Source organism: Odocoileus virginianus, chromosome 27, assembly GCF_023699985.2.
Source record: "Odocoileus virginianus isolate 20LAN1187 ecotype Illinois chromosome 27, Ovbor_1.2, whole genome shotgun sequence".
In the NCBI taxonomy this organism is placed as follows: domain Eukaryota; kingdom Metazoa; phylum Chordata; class Mammalia; order Artiodactyla; family Cervidae; genus Odocoileus; species Odocoileus virginianus.
Window position 1 is genome coordinate 6484105 of NC_069700.1, and position 27931 is coordinate 6512035.

General features: G+C 41.3%; 1 protein-coding gene and 1 long non-coding RNA gene across 8 annotated transcripts in view; one reads left to right on the top strand and one right to left on the bottom strand.

Moving 5' to 3' along the window:
- LOC139031611 (uncharacterized) overlaps positions 1–17977 on the bottom strand; it is a 36347-nt gene extending 18370 nt beyond the window's left edge. Inside the window, exons 1-2 of the long non-coding RNA XR_011484117.1 lie at positions 17895–17977; positions 10386–10523 (exon numbers count right to left, since the gene is read on the bottom strand). This is a non-coding gene — a long non-coding RNA (uncharacterized lncRNA). The remainder of the gene's footprint in view (positions 1–10385; positions 10524–17894) is intronic.
- A 223-nt stretch (positions 17978–18200) lies between these two features.
- The window catches only part of PHACTR1 (phosphatase and actin regulator 1), a 491697-nt gene continuing 481966 nt past the window's right edge, over positions 18201–27931 (top strand). Inside the window, exons 1-2 of one of the 7 annotated variants that reach the window (XM_070457043.1) lie at positions 18201–18320; positions 20068–20222. In XM_070457043.1, coding sequence (XP_070313144.1) covers positions 20120–20222 — 103 coding nt within the window. In that variant the 5' untranslated portion in view covers positions 18201–18320; positions 20068–20119. Of the gene's footprint in view, positions 18321–18592; positions 18612–18848; positions 18959–18985; positions 19152–19576; positions 19670–19736; positions 19835–20067; positions 20223–27931 lie in introns of those variants that run through there. The other 6 variants (XM_070457047.1, XM_070457042.1, XM_070457050.1 and 3 more) reach the window with 6 other exon arrangements.

Sequence of the window (27931 nt, forward strand, 5' to 3'; positions counted from 1 at the left end):
ATGGCTATAGAAACCAGAGATATTGCTCTGACTACAAGGGTGATGTTTGTGGAGATGCAATGACATAGGAAAACTCTAAAAGGAAATAATCAAGAGGTCCTGCGTGCCATACTAGCAAGTGTGAACTGCATCCTCAAGAAAGAAGGACTCACCAGAGATCACTGTTCCTAAGCAAAGCCCAAATCTTTGTTTTGAAGGTTTCAGATGACTTCTTAATTGGGGGCTGTTTAAGACAGAAGACTCTGAAAGGAAGCACATTTTGAATGACCTAGGTTTACATTCACAAGCTGCGTATGAAAAGACAGATTGACCCAACACAGATGACCTGTTACTGAACTGGTGCATGCAAAATATTTTACTCAACCACTTACTGGAATGCTTAGAACTTTGCTTCTTCTCTTCCTCAAGATTTTTGGTATAATCACCCTTTCTTGGATTTTTTTTAAAACAATTATTCTTTTTTTTCTGTTGATGTGTCAGTTGTTATTTTCCCTAATAGTCTCTTTCAAGATCAAATCCAAGTGGTCCCTCTGTAGAGACTAGGGGTAGTTTTCTAGGAGGGTGGCCATAGACATTCATGTAGTTTGAATCAATGCCAGTGAAACCAGTGTAAAAACTAATATCAGGTTTTGCAAGGCACCTAGGTGAAAAGGAGAGACTGACGTATTTCAGTTGTGCTTGAATGCTTTCTACTTTCCATGGTGGTGACATCAGTTTAATGCTTAAGGTTTGGGTTTGTTTCAGGGTTCACAATTCTTTGACAAAGAGACTTTGTCTGATTATTGTTTTCTTGTCATCCAAAGGATTATACTAGTTTCTACTTAGAAAGCTGTTAGTAATAACAATTTCTACTCTCTTTGCAAAGCATCTTCTATGTGAATTATGTACACCCACTATTGGCAAATATTTAGCTCCTCCAAAAGTCAGTATATTGAATTTGATTTCATATTCTTGAATTTTTTAAAAAATGTATTCAAATAATCATTGTTTCTCAACCTTTTGGATGAAAATATTTCTTCACCATGATGAGGAAAGCCTATTCTAAGTTTGAAAAATATTTGCAATGGCCCTCAGGAATGAGAATATACAGAAAATTTCAGAAGACCATGTGGCTATACAACATCTGGTACATTTGAGAAGTGAGGCTGGAGCAGAAGGTGGCTTTATTAACTATTGTGAGAAAGGAGTGACAGACACACCCTGCAGACTGGATACATATTAGTGATGGATTTCAAGCGAGTGAATGGCCTGCTGTTTGAATTTTAAGAATTTATGTTGAGGGAGAGATGCCTTAGTTCCCAGAGACCATTAGAAACCTGTTCAAATAACTGAAGCAAAAAAGATGTGGCATTGGGAACATAAAGTATAAAAGAGATAATTCAGGAATTTAGGATTCCTCTCAACTTTCTGGATGAGATTCCCTGGATGATGATGTGCCCTTTACGAAAGGAATACAGGAGAGAGAATAGCTTGGGAATACATAATGATAACTGCTAAAATTTATTCAGTGCTTATTCACCACTCATTGTGACAACCTCTTTGTATTATGCCAAAGGTGAGTTCTATTTTGGACATGATGAATTTGAGAGGTCTGTGACTTTTCAGGAAAACATCCTGACTAGCAGCACCAGGAGGACATATGAGTCTATAACTTAAGAGAGCTAGTTGGTTTGGAGATCAAAATTTGAGAGTCATGAAGATAAAAACAGCTAATATTTATTATTTGCCACATGCCTGGTACTGTTCTAAGCACTTCCTGTGTATTGCCCACTTAATTCTCACAACATTCATATGAGGTTGAAGCTATTAATATCATTAATTCTTTTCATAAGAAAGTAAAAAGAGGTTAAATAAATATTATTCGACTTGCCCAAAGTCACAGAACTAATAAGTGGCCAAGCCAAAATCTGAATCGGGGACCACAATCATGACTCTTAAAACCTGAGATGGAAGACCCAAGGAGAGTTGCTAAAATTGCGAACCCTGAGCCACACTTGGGTTTCTTTGAAAGATGATTCACTTTTTTGCATTTCAATCATGTAGTAATGTTCTACAACCCAGGGAGCAAATGTTATCTCCTATATGGAATTCAGGTTAAAAAATGGGTTTTAAAAGTCTCCCTTGCGTGGTTTTAGGCAAGTAACTTTATCTCTCTGAGCTTCATTATTTTTTCAACCTGTCAAGTCTGACCTGTAAACCACCCAAAAAGGATTTTTCTGAGAATGAAATGAAACGGATTTATTTGAAAGTGGAGCACAGAGTGATCATGCAATTTTAGTCTATCATACATATCATATGATAGAATGTATGTCTATCATACATTTAACCCTCTTCCATCTGCAATAGCCTATTCACTTCTAAAGTAAATAAATTCACTCCTATTCACCCTCACAAAACACCAGGGAACAGAGAGGGTGCAGGGTTGGTATTACAGAATTGGCTCCCTTTAGGTCTTTGCAAAATTAAACTGTTCAGGTGAGAAAAGCAATAATGCTTGTATCTACCCTATTACAAGAATTGGAGTGAGCAGGTAATTATGCCTATGTTCTAAGTTAAAGAGAATTATAGGATAATATAATTTCTCAAGCCAGTATTCTGTGTCCTTAAACTGATATAATGATTCCTTTAAAATATTGCATCAGATATTAAACCATCTGGAGCTATTTTGCATTCCCAGTATTAATGCTGTCACTTAATTTTTAGAACCTTGTACTTTATGACTTTACAGATTCTCTCAGCTTTTAAGTGCAATTTGATTGTACCTTGAAAATAAACTTTTCCCTAGATGCACAGCTCTTGATAGTTCTTATTGAATGTTTAAGCTCCTTAAGGGCAGAGAGAGTGTTCTTGAAACTCTTTCATACCATCCAAAGGTACCCAGGGTAATCTGAAGGATTTAACAAGCAGTTCTTAACAAAAAATTGCAGACATTCTATAAAGCATTTCACAAAGAATCAGGTCACTTTTGAGATTATCACTATAATCAAAGCATGATTTGGGCATTTGGAAAAATCATATCCTGATTAGTGAGCAATGCATTCTGAGATAAAGAACTCCCAAACTTTTGAAATCTTTTTGCACAGTTGGAGCTAGCCTGCCAGTGGATAAGCTATATGCTTGACAGAACTTGCAGAACTATTTAAAAATACATGGCTTAAGTCTTTCTCCACTCTCAGAATTGAGCATGATCCATCTGATTAAATTATAACCCAAGAGAAGTAGTACTTTCAAAATCAGTCAATACTTCCTTCTCCCCCAACTTGATTTCCAAGGCAGAGGCATAAAATTCGCATCATACTCTATAATTTAGGTATTAATCTTTGACTCATCCTTGACATTCTACTTACACCTACACAAAATCTTTCAGTCTTGCAAAATGCCATCATTTCAAGGTTTAGCAAATTGAGGCATACAGCTCTTTACCAGTAAGAGAAAAATACCCCTCCTCCTGATTTCTTACTCCCTCCCTGTCTCCCAAACTACTTTAACATTAACAAGTTTTTATTCTGTCTCTAGTAACTTTTAAAAAGTGTGTAAGTTTTCCAAGTCAACTCTTGCAAGAGCCTGATAATAACTCAAATATTTCTTAAAGAATATGCCATATTTTATGTCACCAGTGATACCTTCCAGAAATTACCTGCACACCACCTGCTGCAGAGCAACTAAGGCTTCTATTAATAATACATTCCTAGCATTATATCTCATTATTTTAAAAAATCCTATTATATTTGAATTTAGATTTTTGCTTCCCTTTAAGACTTCTTAGCATGAGTATGCTTTGCCCTAGTTATATGTTAGGACAACCTGGGGAGTTTTAAACTACTAATACCTGGGCCTCACCCCAGAACAAATCAGAATCTCTAGGGGAGAAGTCTGAGCTTCAGTATATTTTTAAGTTAAGGGGTTTCTTTTAATGTGCAGCCAGGGTTTAAACTACTGTTTGTGCAATTTAGGGAATACTGGGGTTAGGTTTGTCCAGATCTTCTTAGAATGATCCACAATCTGTGCAATGGCAGGATCTTGGTCAACTAACTTAGAAACAGGATTTTAAACTTTACATGCATGGATCTCATATGTGAATCAAAGTAAAATGCAGATTCTGATGCAGTCGGTCTGGGGTGGAGCCTGATTCTACATTTCCAACAAGTGCTGGGGGATATAAGGCCTGGGCTGTGAAACACTTCATCTCCTAAGTGAACCCCTTGTTCTCACTGCTTCATCTTCCAAAGATGCTGAGTAAGAATCTATATCTACAGCTGTGACCTGTCCCTTTAGAACCAAATTTCTTATTTCTGTTTTAAATGCCTACTGTTGAATTTCATATTTATTTTTCAAAGTGATTCCAACTGAATTCCACTGTCCTAAGTCCTCATCACAGTTTGCCTGGACTTTGTCAGCTGCCTCTTAGCAGGATTCCCTGCCTCTGGTCTGGAGAATGAAGCCAGAATAGGAGACCCTTCAGGGTGTAGTTCCTGCTTACCTCTCTTGGTCCTTCTCTACTGAGACCTGAACCTGTCCTCTGGAGGAGTCTCTCTCTCTTATTCTTCCTGAAATTCTCTAGGCTCATCCTTGTTCCCAGGGCCTTCTCAGGCTTCCCCTTCTGCCTTAAAACCCGTTTCTCTTTTTCTCTCCACTTAACTCCTGCTCAGTTGTTAACTTAGGTCAAACATCACCTGCTCTTAAACACTTTCTAAAGCCCAAGGTGAGCTTCCCTTGTGGTTCAGATGGTAAAGAATCTGCCTGCATTGTAGGAGACCTGGGTTCAATTCCTGGGTCAGGAAGGATCCCCTGGGTTAGAGAGTGGCAACCCATTCCAGTATTCTTGCTGGAGAACTCCATCAACAGAGGAGCCTGGTGGGCTACAATTCATGGGGTCACAAAAGTATTCGTATCAGGAGAACTCCATAAACAGGAGCCGACTGGGCTACAATCCCTCTGTTTGTAAAGATTTGGACATAGCTGAGTGACTCAGAGAGAGAAAGGCCAAGGTTAGTTGGTCAAATTTCCTCTTCCATGTCTCTGCTAAATCCCTTTAAATTTTGAATTGCTGTTATTGTTTTAGGAAACTTTTTTTTAATGGACCTAGAGCCCCCTACCAACCTCTGCACTAAGAAAAGAACTCTCTAGTTAGTTAAGCACAAATCCTTGAATCAACTACAGAAATTGTAAAATGAAAGGGTAACATTAAATGGTCGTTAATGTTGCCTTCTTTGACTCAAAGAATTCAGTTTTTGTTTGCTTCATTCAATAAACATTTGTTTAAACTTGAATTGATTGCTTAGCTGCCCTAGAGAGCAACAGAGTTAAGAGATGTCAGTTTAGCAAATAGAAAAAATAAATACTTGTGCATTAGGATGAATTCTAATGCACAAATGGTGGTTTTTTTTTTAAGCAATATAGTTGCTTGTCTCTGTAGCCTTCATTCCACAATTAGCCACAGATAAAAGTGCCATGCTTATCATCATAAAAGCAACTCAAGATCTGTCCAAAAAAGGTGAGGTGGATTCAAAAGTATTTTTAGTGTATCATGCTTTCCATGGCTTTTCAGCCATCACAGTTTGAACAAAGCCCAATTTTCAAGCTAAATTCTATAAGTGGAAATCGGAGGCTATGGTTAAGTGAACAGAAATAGAATTGACAACCTAAATGCGTCAACATTCATGAAAAGTGACATCAGCAGGTTTGCTGTGTAATTGCTTTCTTTTTTTTAAAAGGTGAGTAGGTGTTTAAAACTTTTCAATGTTTAGGACGTATTCTCTTCAGCTTATTTTTCTTCACGTAATTTTTTAAAGAGGGAAGTTCTTTGCAAGAATTAAAAGATTTGTTGGCACCAACAAATGTAAAATCATGTGCATGGCTAAAATAGGGGAATAAAGAAAGGCTATAGTCGTCTCCCAAGAAATATAATTTGGGAGTTATTATAATAATCCCAGGTAATTAATTAGAAGTGGCCTCTGCACCTTGGATCTGGGTGTGACTCTACAGAGCTGATTGCAACAGCACAACAACATTGCTTGGTTCTACGTGAACTATTAGATGACAGTCTCCTTGCTGAAAACTAAAGGACTTCTGAATGAATTTTTTTAAAAGGACAGAAGGATAAAGTTTTTGACAACAAAATGATGAAAACTTTCCTAGGTAATTCTCCTCTATCATTCTGCATAAGGTTGTTGATGATATCATCTTCAAAATGAATTCTGTTGTTATTGTTCAGTCAGTACATCGTGTCCAACTTTTTGCGACCATATGGACGGCAGCATACCAGGCTTCCCTGTCCTTCACTATCTCCGCGTTTACTCAAACTCATGTCCATTGAGTTGGTGATGCCATCTCACCATCTCATCCCTTGTTGCTCGCTTCTCCTCCTGCCTTCAATGTTTCCCAGCATTGGGGTCTTTTCCAATGAGTCAGCTCTTCACATCAGGTGTCACCTTAAATGAATTTGAGAGCCCAGAAAAGAATATGTAGATTATTCTGTCAAAACATGTACCCCCTACTGATGAACAGCAGTTAGTGAAATTCCACCTAAAGCAAAGTTAATCCCTCCATTCTGTTTGCCCCCAAAGTTCCCATGTACCTGTCTGTACCACAGAACAATCATATTAATCACGTTTTTGAGTCAGTTCACTTCAATAGGCTATGAATTCTTTGAATGCAATGATCTTATTTTCAATCATTTCTCAAGGTAACTCACCAATGCCTGATGCTTTCACAGATCTAAAGTGGTTCAATATCAGCGATTTCATATTGTTTAACCTAATAATGTTTCAATATTTAATGAGTGAATACTCAACAGATTACTTCACATTAACATCCCATTTAAGAGTGCTGGAATTTTTAAAAGGAAAGTCAGCATTTATTCCATGAATTTCATGTTTTACAATGTGTATGTGTGTGTGTGTGTTAGTTGCTCAGTCATGTCTGACTCTTTGTGACACATGAACTGTAGCCTGCCAGGTTCCTCTGCCCATGGGATTCTCCAGGCAAGAATACTGGAGTGAGTAGTCATTCCCTTTTCCAGGGGATCTTCCTGACCCAGGGATTGATCCTGGGTCTCCTACATTGCAGGCAGATTCTTTATCTGGCCTGAGCCAACCAGAGAAGCCCTATTTTATGTATATCACAATTGATATTTAATTTAAAAAGAACATCACCAAGAAGGCACTATCTATTGTTCTGATCTTTGAAGTTGGCACAAACACAGATAAGCAAGTAAGCAAGATAGGAAATAACCTAAATCAAACAAGATCTGAAGGCAATAATATAATACTGGGCATGGCACCCAAATGTCCATGGGCTCTGTGACTTATTAGCTCAAACAAGTCAGTTTAGTTCTCTAGAGTTTGAGTCTGCTCCCTTCTGTAAAATTAAGTAATAATCTCGCCTCTGATTTCTGGGTATTGCTGTCATGAAAATCATCTGTGATGATTTTTAAACGGAAAAATGTTATTGTCAGGCTGGAAGATGAGTAAGATCTGATAAAGGGTTTCTATACCAGGAGAGTCTATCTGTTAATAAACAAGGGAAACTTAAGGTAGACCATTGAAGAAGATCTAGTGGACACTGCTTCCCTCTCTTAGCTGACTGGATATACAGGCAAGTCTACCTTAAATTTGCCTTGGTTTCATCACTTAATAACATATATTGTGTGACTGTAGGCAAGTTGGAAAAAACCCTGATGGTGGGAAAGATTGAAGGCAGGAGGAGAAGGGGACAACAGAGGATTAGATGGCTGGATGGCATCACTGACTTGATGGATGTGAGTTTGAGCAACTCTAGGAGATGATGAAGGACAGGGAGGCCTGGCACCGTGCCATCCATGGGGTTGCAAAGAGTTGGACACAACTGAGTGACTGAGCAACAATAAAAAAGGCAAGTTACCTAATCTCTTTGCACCTTGGGTTTCTCATCTGCGAAGTGGGAATAAGAATCAAGGGGTGAGAAGAAGGTGGATCATGGAACTGGAAACAGTTCATCTTGCTGTCGACATATTTATCACTAGAAACACAGCGTCTTAAGTACTGTATGGCAGTGGTTCTCAACAGCCCCAGATGAAGATCTTGTTAAAACGGAGATTCTGAAACAGTTGCTCTAGAGTGGAGGCCAAGTTTCTACACTTCCCAGAGGCCCAGGTACTGCTGATGCTGCTCATGTAAAGACACATTTTGAGGAGCAAGACTCACTGTTATGTCCCCACTTCTAAATATTTTGGTTCCACTTTACCAAAAAAAAAAGTCAGAAAGCTCTAATCAGACCCCAGTTCTATTGACTTTAGCTCTGGAAATACTACACTTTTTTAAGCAATATGATACTTGAGACTTAGAGACTAAATAGTTTAGCCTCTCCATCTGCAAGTGAGGGAAAGGACAGCCTGGAGCTGATAAGCACCACATCTGACATCACAGAGCAGCCAATCTGATATCAATCAATGAGGGTCCCGCAGAGCCTTAATCCAACTCCCCACTAAGCAAGCATCCTAATTGAGGAAACATGGGGGGCAGAGGGACAATGATGGCCTTTAGAGAGCAGCCAGTAGGGGCCTCATGCTTCATTCTGATCCAGAATGTGCCTCTGAACCTTCCCCAAGGAATAGAAGTGAATGACTCATCCATATTTGGTCCATATCTTAGACTCTAAACAAGATTGTATGCAAAACATCCCAGGCCATTTCCACCTAAAAACGTTTTGTTTTGTTTTTGTCTCTTGGAAATTTTAAAAACACTCAGCCAAGATTCAGCCTGCCTTTACTTGACCTTTGCATCTTTGAACCCCAGGCTTTGGGTTCCCGCACTTTAGAAGAACAAGGCCTTCAGGAGAGCAAAACCCCTGGAGTCCTCCCTGAAGAGCAGGCAGTAATGATGACAGCCAGCCCCCTGCTCTGTGAGACAGTCGACACAGGGGGGCTCTTCCTCCATCCCCATGACTAACCACTCCAGCTTCCTGAAAATGTGTTAGAAATGTTCCCAGAACTGCGCTGCTGCCCACTGCGTGCGTTTTGGCTCCGTCTCACCACATATGTTATCTTCATGGTAGCTGCTCCCAAAAAAGGGTTGTAACTCAAGGGAATCTCTTCACAGATTCACGTCTGGCTTTCAAACAAGGAGCTCTCAAACCTGTCAAATCAGGCAAGCAGACGGTGTCTCTATTTTGGGGCACATTTCCCCTCTGGGTTTGTAAAGGTTTCCTCTGGGAGGCGTCTTCCCTTTTAGATTCATGGGCTTGATTGCTTGCATGTTGGAAAGCAACTCTGAGTCTGGAAAAGAGCCTTTTTCAAGGTATACAGTTTAGTGAAGTTCAGGATGAATTCACAGGGGGAGGTGCACAATACGTGGCTTAATGTACACAGCACGTAGCATTAGCTGAACACTTCTGGTGGTTGCCATAGGAATGAGAAGACTTTTGATTTTAAACCATCATTCCTCTGGAGCTACGTTAAAAAATGTGACTGGATTCTTGCTGTTCACCACTACCAGCTTTTTAAATCAGGGCTCTTTTAAAAATGCAACCCAAATATTTACTCTGCCAAAGGAGGTTACAGTAACCTGGAAGAAAATAATGTCACTTTCAAGGCCCAAACAACTAAAGAACATGGACTTCTCCATTATCTTGGGCCCCACAATCTCCAAACCAGGGAAACACAATGCAGTTTTGATATTTTCTTCTCCAAAAGGGATTTGTGAAATACATAAAAGAGTGTAACTCAACCAAGTTAATTATCATTAAACTGTGGTGGGAGAATATTTAAAAACCAAATAATTGGTTTAAAACCAGTGAGTCTTGAAACCATTTTAGAGATTGTTTATAACATGGTGCTCCCCCATCCCCGCCACTTACGTTTCCTCCACCAGTTAGCTCTCTAATCCTTTTGTTCACTAATTCAAAGTTCTGACACAAGGTACCAACCTGCAAACTCAGCTTTCAACACTGCACCAAGTTTAAGTATCTACTCCCCCCTTCCCCCTACCTCCAATGAGACACTGTATTGTACTGTTCATCTATGTCAAAAAACTGTGGAGACATTAAATACATTAAAAGTTGACCTGGAGAAAATCATAATTGAGAAAGATAGATGCACCCCAACGTTCATTGCGGCACTGTTTACAATAGCCAGGACATGAAGCGACCTAAATGTCCATCAACAGAGGAATGGATAAAGAAGATGTTGCACATGTATGCAATGAAAGATTACTCAACCCTCAAAAAGAACAAATAATGCCATTTGCAGCACCATGGATGGAACTAGAGATTGTCACAGTGAGTGAAGTTAAGTCAGGCACAGAAAGACAAATATCACACATATTACTCAGATGTAGGACATAAATAAAAAGGTTACAAATGAACTTATTTACACAACAGAAACAGACTCACAGACACAGAAAACAAACCTGGTTACCAGGGGATACAGTGGGGGAGACAAATTGCAAGATTGGGATTGATACTGGGCGCTCAGTCATCTGTTGTGTCCGACTCTTTGTGATACTTTGGACTGCAGCTCACCAGGCTCCTCTGTCCATGGGAATTTCCTGGGAAGAATACAGGAGTGGGTTGCCATTTGCTCCTCCAAGCAATCATCCTACCCAGGGATCAAGCTCTTGTCTTCTGTGTCTCCTGCATTGCAGGCAGATTCTTTACTGCTGAGCCACCAGGGAAACCCAATATACATACAACTATATATAAAATAGTTAACTAATAGGAATCTACTGTATAGTACAGGGAAGTCTATTCAATACCCTGTAATGACCTGTACAGGAAAATCATCTTTTTACAAAGGTAGCTATATGTATAACTAGTTCACTTTGCTATACAGCAGAAACTAACACAACATTGTAAATCAACTATACCCCAATAATTTTTTTTAAGTTGAGCATCTTACATAAAGCTTCCCAACTGGCACACCATGTTGGACCCCTGATACACTGCCTCTGGACACACCTGCTCATTTACGAACATGATCATTTCAGTATACACCTTAATGTGAAAAAAAGCTGGCAGAATTTAAGTTCAGCTAACTTGTAATCTCCCTGGAGTTGGTCTAGTCTACTATTGTACCCCCAGCAGCTCATGCAATGCCTGGCATGTAGAGAATGATTAATAATTATCTGCTGATAAACAGTTTTGAATAAACAGAGTGACTGAATGTTTGGATCAGACATCTGTGACCCATTCCTAGAAGAATAGAAATGTTTGTTGGGCTCTGCAGTACCTAGTGGACAAAGTGTCTGATCTGTGCCCGGCATCCACACTTCATTTGGCTGAGGAAGGTGAACGTGAGCTTATGAAAACCAGTAGACAAAATTATATCCTAGTTTGTAATTCCTGCTGCAAATTTCTCTAAGGAAAGCAGAGGGGTAAAAAGAATAATAAATGCCCTTTAGGGAAAGCTGTCTTGACATGGGTCTTCAAGGCTCCCTACTTTGCATGATTGTCCAGAAAAAGAACACACTTTAAAGAGCTCACCAAGAGCCATCAGCTCTCTGTGAGGGAAAATAATTATAATAACTAATACTCTGGGGGTGGGGGGTATGCACTATTTTCAACATTAAACCATTTTAGACATTAATCCTAATAACTAATAGGGTGGGTGAGAAGCTTAGGGCTCTGAGGAAGAACACAAAGAGGGCAGTGAAGTGGGTGGAGACACTGGCCAATTGCTAAACTTGGATGCCAGTTTTATAACATGCCCCCTTTGTAAGCCAGTAGGCTGGGCTTCAGCTTTCCCCAGACCATGCACTCTTTTAATTTGAGAGAAACTCTAATTGTATTTTCACTGTAGTATCTTGTATGTTTTTATTTGTGATGTAAGAAATGTGAAGAGAAAATACACAGACACACATAATGGCTAACAGTGTCTCTTGATCTAGAGCTAACCACTCTAAAACTGTTTGGTAACATCACTTAGTGTAATTAATTGTAACATATTCTTTTAAATTATTTATTGGTGATTTATTGATGAAAAATTAATAGCTCAGTTAGTCTTCACGTATACACAATTAAGTATAATGCAAGTTGGAAATCTAGACAAAATACCATGGGGTTTCATAGGATCAGGAGCTTACTTGCAATCAAAACAATGGAGGTAATATTTCAACCGATATGTGCGACAGATGCAGTCGGGGTGGAGTATCTTACTCCTACAACTCCTTGCATTTGTAAGCTGTTAAACACATTTAAAAATAATACCTAACCTAAACAACTTCTTGTGTGTTAGGTGCTGTTTTATCTACATAGATTATCTCCTTTGATTCTTATTTTTATTCCAGGTTCTACAGAGCTGGAACCTGAGGACTAAAGAGGTTAGCTTGCTGCTTGGAAGCAGCAAAACCTGGATTTCCAAGCCAATCCTTTTAGCGCTTTCACTGCATCATCTCCTGTATAACATTTCTTTGGGGTTTATTATGCAGCAATGAGTGTTGTGAAGCTGAATACGACATTTCCCCCATATATTATTAATGCCTGTGAGAAATTATAACTCAGTGAATACCAATCAGGTTCTCTTTGTTTCAGAAGCAAGCCCCCACCCACCATCACCCTCTTCTATGAGCATCACGGAGTGGGCGAGTTTCTGTTGTCCTCAGTTCACTAGGAGCAGCAGTGAATGCTGACTTGGAAACCTGATACCTAAGATATGATGCTTCTCAGTGCCTTCAGGTGATACAGATACTAAAGAAATTTAACTCCGAAATTAACCCAGAGACTGTATCATGAATAATAATATTTTTATGCAAAGCTATACATCAAATACCCTATGCATAAGGAAAACATTTAGTATTCATATTTAAGCACATAGACCTGGCTGTAGAATTTGTCAGCATATTCAAGACCTGAAAGGAATGAAATGGTTACCAAATTTCCTCTGACTAAAACTGTTTTTTTGACCTTCACATTTGGGAACAGGACAAAGGTAGTTCAAAGTCACCACCAAGCCTGAATTGATTTTGATCGTTTTTTCTATATAGCTCTAGCTCTATCCTTGTGTCCATCTCTGTCTCTTTCTAATCTCTACATCTACTTCTACACTTATCTCTCTAATGTATCTATTGTCAGACTTCACTGTGCACAGTAATATGAGATTGTAAAAATGATTTCACAAAGGCCTAAAAATAACTTATACTTTTTTGATACAATTCACTGCCTGAGGGTTCCCACTGCTATAGCCAATCCTATTTTCCTAATGTGCTCTGGAAGTTCAGGGGTCATATCTTCTGTGTAAGGTCTAGAAGACCTGTGGCCCTCAGAAATCATTCTTTCTTTCTTGAACATTTTTAGGATATTTTTTAGGTTGTGATATACCCAGGGGAGGAAGGTGGCTGGACCTTTTTTGTTTTTGTTAGTTATTTCTTCTAGGATCATACCATGTGACTCCTATAGAAAATTCAGAGTTCAAACATATATAAAGAGGGAAGTATTTAGAGATGCTGCTACCAGGACTTTGAAGCTCTTTCTGGGCAATCTTATTATATATATATAAATACACAGTTCTGTATTGATGGCATCCTACTATACCCAATGACTTTCCAGCTTACAGTTTCATTGGATAATTTATCAAGGAGATACTTCCTGTCAAAAAATAAAATTTATTTCGGTTTATAATAGGCACTTGGTAAGACGCAGGTTCAATCCCTGAGTGAGGAAGATCCCCTGGAGAAGGAAATGGCAACCCACTCCAATATCCTTGCCTGGAAAATCCCATGGACAGTGAACCTGGTGAGTTGCAGTCCATGGGGTCAGAAAGAGTCAGACATGACTTAGCGACTAAACAACAACAGCAATCTGGATTTTTAGGAGGACTAGGAAAATGCAGTTGAACTTGTGATTAATTTTTTCAGGTCCCTCCAGGAAAGCTGAAACAAATTGCACAAATACACACACATAAAGAATTGAGGGCAATGTGATTTTCTCACCAGTGGGAATGAAGTCAAATATCATTATTATATATCATCACAGTTGAGCTCTTTTAAAAAGGAGCTGCCACTGTCAACACATTTCTCCATCATTAGTTGGCCATTTTCCTGTCTTCATATTTAGGGATTTTGAGAATTATACTCAGTAGAGAGTTGCTTGAGAACCCCTCATCCCCCAACTCAGCATTTCTTCATTTTCCTATTTCCAGGTCAGTTAGATAAACACTGAGATAGAGACGTAATTTATGAGTATTCTTTCTGCCAAACCAAGAAATTTCCACATTATAAGCAAGGTCAGCTTACTAGAATCCAGTTGGCAGAGGGAAGGATGACATTTTGAACTCCTATTCTTCATTCAGTGAATTGACCCTTCTACAAAGTGTTGAAAGAGGGGAAAGGACGTTTTCAGAAGAGGGCAGCGAGTAGAACCAAAGGCCCCTTCGCTCCTCTTGGCTCCGGCCGTCACCACGTTGGCCAGTGCAGGCTCACTCCTAGTGTCTCTCTCCTGAATGCAGTTTCAGAAACAGAAGCTTGCAGGATTTTGTTTTGAAGAATTTTCCTGCTGGCCAAGGATGGGCCAAAGGGGAAACTCCTTTCACCTAATGTTCTTGAAATAGGATTTTAGAGTCTGCCTCTGGTCCTTTAAGGCAGTTTCAAGCCCTGGTCCAAATTGGGATGCTTACTGATTTAATGTTTCTTTTTTCCAGCCGAATACCTGGCATCTTATACATAAGTAATCCCTCAAAACCTAACTACATGAAATAAACATGACTACATGACTATATGAAATAAAATCAGGCTCCTCCTCCCTGTAAGACGACATATTCCACCTTGGTTTGCTTTTCCAACCCTCCCAGTTTTCTTTAGCTTTCCCACTATCATCAAAACCTTATCACAAGAAAAGATTTGAAATCAATTTACACTAAAGTATCGATAAAAGTAATTGATGATGGCTGAAAGTGCTTCCTTCCCCAGAGAGATCTGAATAAAAATAAAGCCCCAGACAAAGTGTTCGCAGTACCCCTACCATCTAATGACAAGCTTTATTGAGGAGAGAAGGAAAGATTTCTTTTGAGTGTTGGATGAGGAGATGAGAGTGACTTGCCAAGCAGAGAGAGAATACTGCTATTGAACATATTATTCTCAGGTCAACTATCTGCAAGATAAGTGAATATATTATTTCCTACATATATTTATTTAGTGAGTGTATACTTCAGTACTAAAGTACTTCAGACACTTCAGTCGTGTCCGACCCTTTTGTGACCTCAGGGACTGTAGCCCGCCAGGCTCCTCTGTCCATGGGATTCTTCAGGCAAGAATCCTGGAGTATGTTGCCGGTTCCTCCTCCAGGGAATCTTCCTGACCCAGAAATTGGACACCCCCTGCCCCACCGTCTCCTGTGTCTCCTTCCTCTAGGCAACCCACTCCAGGATTCTTGCCTGAAGAATCCCGTGGACAGAGGAGCCAGGTGGGTAACAGGCCACAGGTTGCAGGAGTCAGCCAGGATTGAAGCGACTAGACACGCGTCCTTGGTTTAGTGAGCCAGTACTTAACCAAAGATCTTCAGACTAGCACCCCCCAGGGATCCAGAATGTCTCCACACTTGGAGAGCTTCTAGTATTTTTAAAGTTAGTTGGGTCTGTGGGGAAAAAAGAAACTTCCCCAAGATTTCATGTAGGTAGCAAGCAGAATTTTGTGCAGTCCAACACAAAGAAAAACAGAGTCTTCTAGAGATCTCTGGAATATGGTAAAGCAATTAAGCAAGAATGAAACATTGTAAAATTGTCAACAACACAAACTTCTTTATCTCTTAGCAAACATAGTAAACCCAGACCCAACACGGATGCACGTTATTTGGATGATATGAAAGGAGCAAACTGTCTAACTGCAAATCATGTGAACTCCCCTAGACTGTTTGGGTCTTATGCTATCCAACCGTATAAGTACACCTCAAAGATAACCTGATACCAGCTGATACCTTTACTGATCAGACTCCATCTTGAAATGCGCCTCCATTTTTAATCAAACACTTCTTCCTTTTGTGTACAGAACACACCCACACCTATTCTTACCACCTACTCAATAGAAAAATATAAACATCTCTGCCAAATCAGTATTTTGAATAACATTATACTATTTATTTCAGCCTTACAGTGCTAAAATTTCATACTGCAGTGCCATCAGTATAAAAGATGTAACTCTGGCTTTTTATTTTTTAATTTTTTTGGCCTCACCAAGCAGCATATGGGATCTTAGTTCCCCGAAGAGGGATCTAATCCCTGCTCCTAGCATTAAAAGCGTGTTTTCTTAACCACTGGACCACCAGGGTAGTCCCAACTCTAGTTTTTTTTTTAATAATTTTTTATCTCTAGCTCACCAAGATTTGTCAGTATTGTCTGAGTTAACTTCTAGAGCTGACATCTCAAGGATGTTTTGGGTTGAATCATTCAGTGCTACATAAGAGTTATTCTGAATACTTGCTCTAACCTTGCCTTCTTCTCTGTCTGGTTCTATTATGTCTCAGAACAATGGGCCATTATAAGTGCTGCTTTTAAGTAGATGAAAGTTATAAAACAGACCTGAGCTGATCGGATTTTGACATTGACTTTCGAACATTACAATACTTCCCCACCTTTAAAAATAATGCCTTGCACAGCTATTCTTACACGTGATCTACAGCTATGCTCCCCAGAGAGTAAAATCATTTTCTGAAAATCTATTTCAGAACCTGGTCATGGCATGTTAGAGAACTCAGTCGTTCTCTAGTAAACCTAGTAAAATGAAGTCCCTTTTGCAAGTGAATAATCAATCCTCCCTTCCCAAATACACTTGTTAAGTCAAAATTTTCAGTTTTCTTAAAGCATGGTCTTTTCACACCATATGTCCATTTTGTAAGACTTCAAATTCCCTTTCTTGGTCAATTATCTAGAAACGATTGATTCCAAACCCATCCTCCAACCCCTGGGGTTCAACTCTATTTTTCAAATTTCCAGTTTATCATCTCCTTTTCAATCACATATTCATTTGTGCTCACCAGCAGTGGATTGTGCACACACACACACATACTCTCTTTCACCTCTGAGTCATCACAATTCCAGCAGACTCACAATAGAGTTCAGAACCTGTCGCCCACATCTCACTGGGAGCTAAGGAGCCATAAGACAGCTTTCTCCTCTCGTAAATGTCAAGTGTCCAGCATGCCTCCACTGGGGGCTGAACAGAAATATAACCTTAGAGAAATCAGTCTTTGGGTCTGGGCAAAGCTCCGAGAATTCTGAGTCCACAGTCTGCTTTCTCTGTAAGGGTGTGATTGGTAGTTTCAGCTTCCTCTCTCATCAGGCTTAACTCTATAGCACCAGGTTGGTGTCTGACTTGCTCTCATTGGGTGGGGAAACCCCTGAGACAGACCGAAGGAGATGTTCAGTTTTGTCTTGGGAGTAGCCCACGGAGCTGTGGGTATGGGAAAAGGGATTCTGGTGGTCTTCCTCCAAAGGTTTCTTTTTTTGTTTGTTTTAAATTTGTGGAAACATCCATTTATTAAACCTGAAGTAACTTCTTAAATGCAGCTTCTCTCTTCTCAACCCAATATGCACATACCACACCACACTTATTACTAATTCTGCTTGTCAACAAAGGGTACAAGAGGGTCATGGAAAACCCACTAGAGATCTTGTATTTGACTATCATTATGGCTTTGATAAGCAGATCTCAAAGTGTTGTGCCTAAAAATCCTTACTGAGGTTTGGTAGGGAGGATGTATCACCAGAATAAGCTCAGGTATCAAAACAAAGTTTCTTTTTGCTGTTAGGTTTATTTTGTTACATTCAGACAGAGAAGATTGCATTTAGGCAAACTGACATGATGCCAGCGGGAAATCTGACCAAACAATCAGAGGTGGAAGAGGAAGAAAGGCCAGGAAAGAGGGAGGGGATGAAATCAAGCATTCACTCTGTATTTTATCCCAGAAAACAGCCCGCAATTATAATTACCCACCTTGTTCTGCAGCTCAGAATAAAAGTGACGTTGCACCAAACCCTACCCAAGCAGCTTGTCCTGATTAGAAAGTACTCCACACCTTGGAGAACCAAGGAGACACGAGCGAGCGCAATTTTAAATGCAAATTAAACTGAGGGGGTAGCAGAGAGAACACATAAAAGACAGTAAAACAAAACCTTTCAGTTTTCTTAAATTAGCAGTCTAATGTGTTCTAAAGAGCAGCTCCCCTCAGATCTCCTCTTAGGGGCTGCATTTCATCACAATGTAAAACGGGCAGATCCGTCACTTGCCTCTGCTCGGTGCTCTTGAATTGAGATTGAAGGAAAATTAGAAGCTGTTCATTTGGGCTTCTGGGCTCAGCAGCGTTGCACAGCTTCGTCCTATGCTCAGCCGTGTCCTGTCGAAAGGGGCCAACAAGTGCTGGTGAGTATCTGCTAACTTCAAGACTCTTCCTTTCATTTATCTTTTGGGGTTTCACTGGCCTTTTGGTGGGGGGAAATCTCCCAAAAGATTTACATTACAATGCAGCTTGCAAAACCTAGGAAATTTCAGACAGCTTTTCAAGCTTCTTGCAGTGACTGATTCACAGAAGGAAGAGAGAGTTATTTTCAGCCTAGATGCTGGTGACTGATCCATGTATTAATTATAACAGGGGAATGTTTAACAGATGCCAGCTAAGATGGCCTGTCCCCACCACCCTCAGCCAGCATTAGGGTAAGGACTGTTACCCCGACAACTTTTCTACCATATTAACTGTTTAATCGTGTGTTCCTGTTGTAATTGCAAATAAAACTGGAGCTTGAAGCTCTAAAAATAATTAAACCAAAACCATTTTTTAAAATGACAGTTCTCTGCCTGAGGATGAGTGGCAGCGGCCGGGGGTGGGGATGGGGGAGGAGATGGGGCGGGAGATATGGGGTATTGGACCCGCGTGATGGTGACATGTAGATTTTGATGGTGATGGTTTTCTGCCAAAGTTTTACACGGGAAGCTGGTCATTTTCTTCCTTCGCAGTGGAGGATACAAAGAGTCTGGGGCTGGCGTCACCTTCTGTTGCTAAGGTAACATGCTCTGGCCATTTTATCTGATAAAGAAGTCCAGCAGACGGGTATACCTTATTCATCGCCGATCTAATCAAACAATCAAAATTGTTTACTTTCACCGGGAATATTTAGTGAGATCAAAGACACTCTGACTGAAATTGCTCTTACTGCCGGCAGTTAACCCTTGATATTTTTTTTTCTCTTTTTTGCAGTAAGTATGATTTGCTGTTGGGGTAGCTTTTGGATATATTTAAAAGTTTCCTTCTACCAGACTTGGCTTTTTAAAATATGCACTGTTAGAGAGAAAAACGAATTAGATTATCCTTCTGAGTTTGATTTTAATTACTTGGTCTTGTTACTTCTTTCCAAAAACATCCTGCAGAAATAGATACTACATTTGTGCAAGTATCTGAGAAAGGCTACATATGCTAGAAAGAACCTAACAGGCTGGTTTTTTTTTTTTTTTAATGAAATATATTAGCTTCCTGACAAGCATGATAATATTATGGGGATCATTGCAATTCGGAAATAATTGCTGGCTCTCGGCAAACCAGATTTCTTTCTCACAAGCAGCCTGTGTCAGAGGCAAGCAGGTGATGGTCCTTGGCACTTTATAAAACGTGCTGGAGGAAATTACTACAAGGAAGGAATGCGAGGCATTTTTACAGCAAACATGTCAGCATGTGTCATACATGCAAGGCATCTGTAAGTGGAGGCTCTGATTCCCAGGTTAGTGCTCACTGCTCAAGGGGGATTGGAACTCCCTGGATCAATTGAGGATCAATGCTCAGAACAGCTGATACTTAATGATATCATTTATCAGACAGACCTTTTGAAAACAGCATGAAAATTTAAAAGCTTATTTTCCAGTTAATACACAGCAAAGAAAGACTGGTATGTTATCTCTCTTTAACCTGGATCACCTGTATTTTCTGAGTAGAATATATCACTTTTAACAAATGTTGGTGAAATGCTTCATTTTCTCATACAATAGGAAAGCTCTGTTGACAGATGGACTTAAAACTGGAAATGTCAGTCAAATAATGGCATATTTAATGGGATATTTCTTATCCCCAAATCATATTTGACAGTCTAAAGTATTGTGGATTTTTTTTTCTCTCCCATAGGCAATACAAGTGACTATTTTGCCTTAAAACTCTTGTTTCGGGAACATCAAGCATGGATTATCCCAAAATGGATTATTTTCTGGATGTGGAGTCTGCACCCAGACTCTTGGATGTTGAGTCGGCTCAGAGATTCTTCTACAGCCAAGGAGCTCAAGGTAATTAAGGACAGAGAGGAAACTCCTCTCATTTGCATGTTGGTTTTATATTAACAATGCCCTGTGGACCTGGCAGTGTAAGTTATGCTGCGGGGAGTTCAGGAACTGGGATTTCCCAGTTGGTAACCCTTACCGAGCTGTTTCCGGCATGGAGACAGGCATACAGCAAAATGAATTAACCTAAACTTCTTAATTTAGTTCAAAAGCAACCTACCCAGCTTTTGTACAAATGCCCCTTGGAAAGCTGTGTTAGAAAATGATGCCCCCACCTCGTTGCAACCAAAGTGTAAGTCTGAAAGACTTCAAGGATGCTTTTAGCCCCAGGAAAAGGTGGAGTTTTCAGCCTCTGAACTGGAGAAGATCAGGGCACCCTGACCTCTCTGTCTGAAATCCAGTTGGATGAGAGGCTCTGGAGAGAGGCTTTGAACTCCTACAAACAGCAGCCTTATCTATTTTAGATGAATTCAGTTACAGACTCAAGGAATCAGCAGTGTCCCTGGGGAGCACAAAGGAACACGCCTGTTGTGAAGTGTGGCTGATGTATACATTTAAATTATAGATTTTAAGATGGCCAATTAGGCTCCAGTTTGCTTGTTCTTCTGTTCCAGGGTGCGCTTAGAATGTGGTGCGTGCACACTGAAGTACAGAATGAGGCTGGGGCATTGCATGGGCTCTCCCGACAGGCAGGAGAGGTTTTTAAAGCCTATTTTCCCTTTTCTGTGGAATATTTAAGGTAGTCAGGAAACCTGAGCATGGGTATATCCCAAATGGTACAAGAAACCCAGCAAGAAAGGCAATGTCCCTGTTCTTAAATAGAGAAGCAGTCGAATTCTTGGAACTCACGAGGGAGAACTAAAAAGGATAGATGCTGTTTTGAGAAAGCTGGCATCTTTCACTGTTACGTGGCAATGGGCACTTCATACAGGGCCCTGGTGACTTCTGCCTTGCCCAGCTGTCTCTTCTTATTTGGTTTTACCTGGCTCTCATGCCAAATTCTGACGGCAACTTCAGTGGCTTGCAAGCCGCCTCCTCCTCCGCTTCCATTTCCTGGATAGGATCCAGTCTCAAAGGCAACAGAGACTGGTAATTATCTGGCTGATTGGTTTGGGTCAGTACACACATCAGCAACAGCTAATTCTCCTCATCCCTGTGGGTGTGTGTAGTCAGCATCGCTCCTCTCAGCCCCTGAAAGAGACCTGAGAATGTTACTGAGTTAGCAGAAGCCTGAGACACTGGCCAGATCCTCCAGCGCCTTCTGGGTCTGGAAGTAAGAAGCTGCTAGCAGCAGATGGAGACGGAGGTCAGAAGAAAGAGGGGAGCTGAGGCAGGTCTCCGGTTCGGTGTTGTCACATTGCTGCATCTGTCCACTCCATCTGAACAGGAGAATAATGCTGGTGCCTGGGGGTCGTGCACCTGAGCGGCATCCCTGTTAGCAGAGCAGAGAAAGGGAGTGAATCACAGGTACTAAAGATGCCCATCTTGCCTTGCAGGAGACCCGGCTTAAGCCTTGAAGAGCCGTGGGCTCCAGGCACTGATGGAAGGAAAGCAGTCAGGGTGTGGGAGGCTGAGGACTCCAGGCAGCCTGGTGGTTGTCGGCAGATGGAGCCGGGGGTGGAGTGGTCAGAACTGTCGCCTTCGGTGACTGTGGTTTAGACCCAGAGCTGGGAAGCCTGGAGCGTGCACGGGAGGTGGTGGCGTAAGCTGCCTCAGCCCCCTGACAGGACGTTCATTTGGGGATAATCAGAATGATGTTCCAATGAAGGAGTCGTGGATCTGTAGTAAGAGTGGGGGCCCCCTAAGCAACAGCCAGGTGGGTTTTTCATAAACCCCCTGACTTCTTGAATCAGAAATCCGAGTGTAAGACCTAGGGGTTTGCATTTTAAGTAAGAGGTCCAATGACGATTACCCGGATATCCCACTATTCTGTGGACTAGCATTTAAGAACCAGTCCATTCTGTCTGATTTCTCTCCTTCCACCCCAGGACGGGGCCACTTTCCTCGCTATTAGAGGCAGGATTACACAATGGTTACAACCAGACCCTGACTGCCTAGGTTCAAACCCTGGGTCTGCCACAGTCAACCTGGGGAAACTAACCTCTTTGACTTTCAATGTCCTCCTCTGAAAAATGGAAACACTGCTGTTGTTCAGCCCTTCAGTCATGCACAGTGCCCAATCCATGAGTTGTTAAGAGCACTAATAAGGTAAGATTTGAAAATTCTTTCAACCGCCACATGGGAAACACCATACATGAGGAAAGCAATAAAATATCTTTGCAAAAGGCTGTCCCTTCTCTGAGATTTGAAAGGAAGCCACTGCCTTACAAACAAAAGTGCTACCTGATAAGAGTGAACCTCCTATATTTTTTTAGTACACACACACAAAGTTAATTTTAAGTAAATTTTAAAACACGGTGATTATTTTCTTGTCACATCAGAAGCTAACTTGGGACAAAACTGAAAAACAGGGAGTACCAAGAGAAACTTCTATCCTTCCTTTCACTTTAAAACTGAGAACCCCTCTCCCACCAACAGCTTCCCCAGAGCCCCGTCGCCTCAGACTAGTCGCCCCCAGGTCTCCTGGCTGGGGAGTGCCTTGCTGCCACTATGAATTGTCGGTGCATTTTTCCAGCTCGCTCACAGCAGCTTCCTTCCACTTAGCACAGACACCACGTCCCCTGGATCACAAGGCCCTCCGCCCGAAAAATGGGACTCCAGTGAATGGGCAGAAGGCTGAGGACCATGGCTTACACCCTTTCTAAACCAAATGCACAGGTGGTAGAATCGATGTCTAAGAAGCCAATGGCAAGGCCCCCAGGACCAGGGAAAGGAGTGCAGGACAGTGGCTGGCTTGAGAAAGGCGTGTGAAGCAGTCAGGGCACTGTGCTGCTGCTATATCACAACGCACAGCAGCTTTCTCCGCAGCCAGCCCAGCCCAGCCCAGCCTCAGGGGGATGTTAGCGAGGTCGAGTAGCCCCCACTGGATACCCTCTTCTATAAAGAAGGCCCACATGGAAATATCGTGTTAAGTACCTGGAATGTGGATGACCTAGGATTTGGGTGGCTAAACTGATGTATGATTATTGCCTTTTACTGGGTTGTCCATTCTTGAGGCAATGCAGACTTGTCAATAGACTGATCAAGGACAGGTGTAAGCACTTTAAAGGGGAAAGCAAGAAAATAATTTTATTTTCCACACATTACTATCCTTGCACCAGTTGAGGTACAAATTCATAAATTTTGGGAGAAACAGCCCTCCTATATTAATTACATGCAGAATGGCTATCCAAGGCAACAATGAGAATTGCACTGTTTGTGACCCCATCATGGTGGTTTTTCACTTTCTCTTGGAAAGTGGCCAAAAGCCTGTCCCTAGGTAGAGAATATTTTAAGCTACTAAAAGCAAGAGGAATCCAGAAAGATAAGAAAAAGAAAAAAGTGACCTAAGATCTGTCCTGGGACAGATTCTGCTGAAATTCCCAGAGAGTTTTTAAAAAGTCAGTCCCCTGCGCTGCTGAATAAAGCAGGCTTGTTATTCCCCCCTCTCCATTTTCCCTCGGTTTGATCTCGAGGTGGGGAAGATGAGCCTGCTTCTCCTGAGGGATTCTGCCGTAGAAAACGTGCTGTGTTAACAAGGAGCAGAAAAAACGTCCAGAGTCATCCTGTCCATCTCCTGCCAGTGAAGGATGCCCTCCCGGTTCACCTGTGATGCTTCTTCAACACTAAATACTGCTCACACAGGGAGTCCTGCAAAAGTCCCCATTAACGCAAAAGGAGAATTGTGGAGGCTGAAGATGCACGTGATATAAAGACCAGTCACGTCTTGACATCACATAACTTGCGATCACCCATCTTTCATGTTTCTGACAATGATCTCCCACACACTCAGTTTCAGAGCCATAATTTTTTACATAAGCTGGGAGGGAAATCATAAAAATCACAAAATTGGCATCACAGGATTTTACGTTGAAATGAACACTATAGTTCAGTGATTTTTCTCTACCCTCTCCCTAAACCAAGCAATCCAGAATTGGTAAGGGCTTGACTCAGGTCCCAGTGCTACATTTTACACAAGCTGCTGGGTTATTCTGGTAGACCCCGAAGGTTGAGAACTAGTGTTATGAAGCATTAATAACTCAGCTCAGCTCCAGACTAGCAGCCTCTGTGTCATCAGGGAACTTGTTAAGAATGCCAGAATCTCAGACATCCTAGACCTAGAGAATCGGAATCTAAGGTTAACAAGATGGTGAGGCGAATTATGCTGAAGTTTGAGAGGCAATGATTGAACCTAGAGCACATTAGAAACACCTGGCAAGCTTCTGTGGCCTCAAGGCTGGAGTCCTGGGACAAAACCAGTTAAGTCAGAATCCTTGGTGTGAGTCCCACACTTAGGAATCTATCAAATTATGCCAGGTGATTCAAATGTGCAACCAGGGCTATGAACTTCTGACCTCCCATTTCACAGGAAAGGAGGTTTTAGCACAATCATGCAGCTATTCTTGCCTGAGGATCTTTCTCTATCTGTGTCTTTCCCTTTAAAGAAATCCAAACCATTGGAAAGGTACAAGTGGACTTTTTTTTTTAAAGACTGGACTACGCATCAGTGCTGCATTCTGTATATTCACTGTATCTATTAATCTTCAAAGAAATTTAGCAAAAGTGGAGTTATAATGCTCACTTCACGGATTAGAAAAGACTGTACATTTAAATCCCCTGGAGAAGGGAATGGCTACCCACTCCAGTACTCTTGCCTGGAGAATCCCAAGGACAGAGGAGCCTGGGGGGACTACAGTCCATGGGGTCGAAAAGAGTCAGACCCAACTAAGTAACTAACACTTTGACTTTCATACATTTAAATAATCACAGTCAGAAGATGAATTCAAGGATATCTGACTCCAACCACCCCACAGGCAGTAAACATAACATTTGTGACCAAATAACACTTCTGAAGACGGTGAAGCTCAGAGTAGTTCTGCCACATGCCCAGCTTCTCATCCTGAGAAGGTGGAGACTAAAGATCTCCTGGATGGAGCAGTAGCTCTCTTCTTACCACACCAATCATGCCCTCTCTACTGGGTTCAGTTTCTTTCCTCCAAGACCATCAATATCTTTGGGTGTTTAAATGATACTCAAAAGGGAAAATACATTAAAAGGCAGCCATTTGTCTAATGTTACTAGACGATCAAATTTATGACTCCTGCTCACAATTTCCCCCTCTTTTATCATTTTAAATCACTGTTGGCGCTGGAACCAGGTGCTGTAGTCCTTGTTACTTCATTCTAATGCGTCTTTTCTGTCGTCTACATTGTCTTCTTCGACAAAGGAAAATGCCAGTTTTGACAATTGATGAATGCCCCGGTGAGCAGCGAAGTCAGAAACTCATCTAAAACCCCCTCTCTCCACCATTTCCCCCTCCCCATCTCCCACCCCAGCTAGCTTCCAGCTCCTCTTTTCTCCACCCTGTGAAATCTGCCAGAACAGCTGGTTTTTCAGTCTTTGGTGGTTTAGTCACTCAGTCGTGTCCGACTCTTTGCGACCCCATGGACTGTAGCCCGCCAGGCTCCTCTGTCCATGGGATTCTCCAGGCAAGGATACTGGAGTGGGTTGCCATTCCCTTCTCCAGGGGATCTTCCCAACCCAGGGATTAAACCCAGGTCCCCTGCATTGCAGGTGGGTTCTTTACCAACTGAGCTATGAGGGAAGTCTTTTTCAGTCTTTAGCTTTGAGTTTAATGTACCATAAACCTGAAGTCTAAACCCCTGGGACTTCTTCATATGGCCCCAAGAGACAAAAGACATTGGGTTGCACTCAGTTGTTTGCAAACTGTTAACAACAGTCATTTGCACAGAATGTGATCATGCCATTTTCTTTTCTTTCTTTTCTTTTTTTTTTTGGTGGGGTATTAGTTCCCTGACCCAGAACTGAACAAGCACCCTTAGCAGAGAAAGCACAGAGTCTTAACCACTGGAGAGCCACGGAGCCCCCAGGGCCTTCTATTTCCTTTCCTGGTGTTTATGGCCCAGCTCCAGTGTCGCCGCCTCTGTGAGGTCTTGCCTGACTTTTCCAGGACTTTCTCCATAATGTCCTGATCAGCTTGTATTCTAGCCACTAGCGTATTATATTATTCTGCTTCCACCCCTTACTGGATGCATGAGTTCATGTAGATGGCTTTACTTCTCTATGCCTCGGGGTCCTAATCAAAATGCATATAATACTAGATCCACATTCATAGGGGTTTCTGAGAATGAAGGAGGTGTGCTTATGAAGTGCTTGGTACATTGTTATTATTGATTAGTTACTGAAGCTCTTGTTTTGTTATTTGGTGCCTGTTTGCCTACATAGATGGTGGTGATCTTAAATACCATATTCTGGATGCCTAGTACCATCCTTGATATACAGTACAAGTATTAAGATTTACTAAAGGTCTCTGTGGAACTAAAGGAATGAAAATGCTTAAATCTGCATTACAAAGAGAAACTTGGGATTCAAGGAAAGGACTTTTGACAATTCATGATAGAGAAAATAAAAACTCCCTAAGACCTTTAAAGAATTTAATCTTTAGTTGGAAATAGAGACTCTGCTTAAGGCTGAGGGGAGGGACAGGCAAAATTAATTTTCAAATACATAGAGATGCAGGAAATGGAAGAAAGTCATCAACTCTGATATACCTTCTATAAAGCTGGGGGAAGAAAGCAAAAGCAAAAAGAAAATACAGCAGGAGGGAGTTGGTGCACTATTGGAAAGAATTAACCTTTTAAAATAGATTTCCAGGGGTTCCTGAACAGTACCCTTCTAAGAAGGACTTTTTAATATACAATAGTCTGTGAAGGCTGAGTTTTTATTCTGCCTAAAAGTAGAATTCTGGAAGGCTTGAGCCCCTCAACATTTACTCTGATGAACTTACTTGAGATCAAGTCAAAGGCTGCGCTGAACACGTTCCAGAAACTAGCTCTGGGCTGACCTTTAGTTGAGATTCCTTTCTCCTTCCTTCTTCAGACCTTTACTACCTCGGCAAGTCCTAATACTTTGGGACTGATTAATCCTCAAACTGGCTACCGTTCATACTCCTGGGAGGTGCTGTGGATGCCCACCTAAGCCCTACACGGGAGCCAGACACCAGAGGACCACTCACTGAAGGCCTGGCCATGTTTCCAGAGGTCTTGCTTGGCGGGTGCCAGGTTATCTTCCTGCTCCACGATTGCCCCCTAAAACTTTAATATCGTGGTCTTACACAAAGCTCGTAATTTGCTCTTTAAGGACTGAGGCCAAAACAGTGATTCTAAAGCAACTGTGTCCCCGTGTGGGGGCACAGTTGCCAACTAAATTGTAATCTTTTCCATTCACCCATCTTCTCCTCAGAGTTCTGCTAGGACCAGCACGGCAAAACTGGCTGCATCTTTTCTGTGTCTTCATGGTGATGTCCTTAACCAAGTAGTTAACATGTCATCAGACTGCTTTTCAGACCCTTGTCTCTGAGAGGTGCTTCAGGTGACACTTTTCTTATGTAGTTTCCAGCCTTGTTTTTGTGATGCTGAAGTTATCGCCCTCAATAAATACTCACTTTGGGGGATTTTTCTGGTTGTTTTTTTTTCCTCTCTGTAGCTCTAGCCAGGAAGCAGCCCGCTGTGCTTCACTCATGGATGACAAGCTAACTACCAAGCCTTCCCTCTTAACCTCCCACACACTCCATTTTAGACCTCTAATTGCTCACA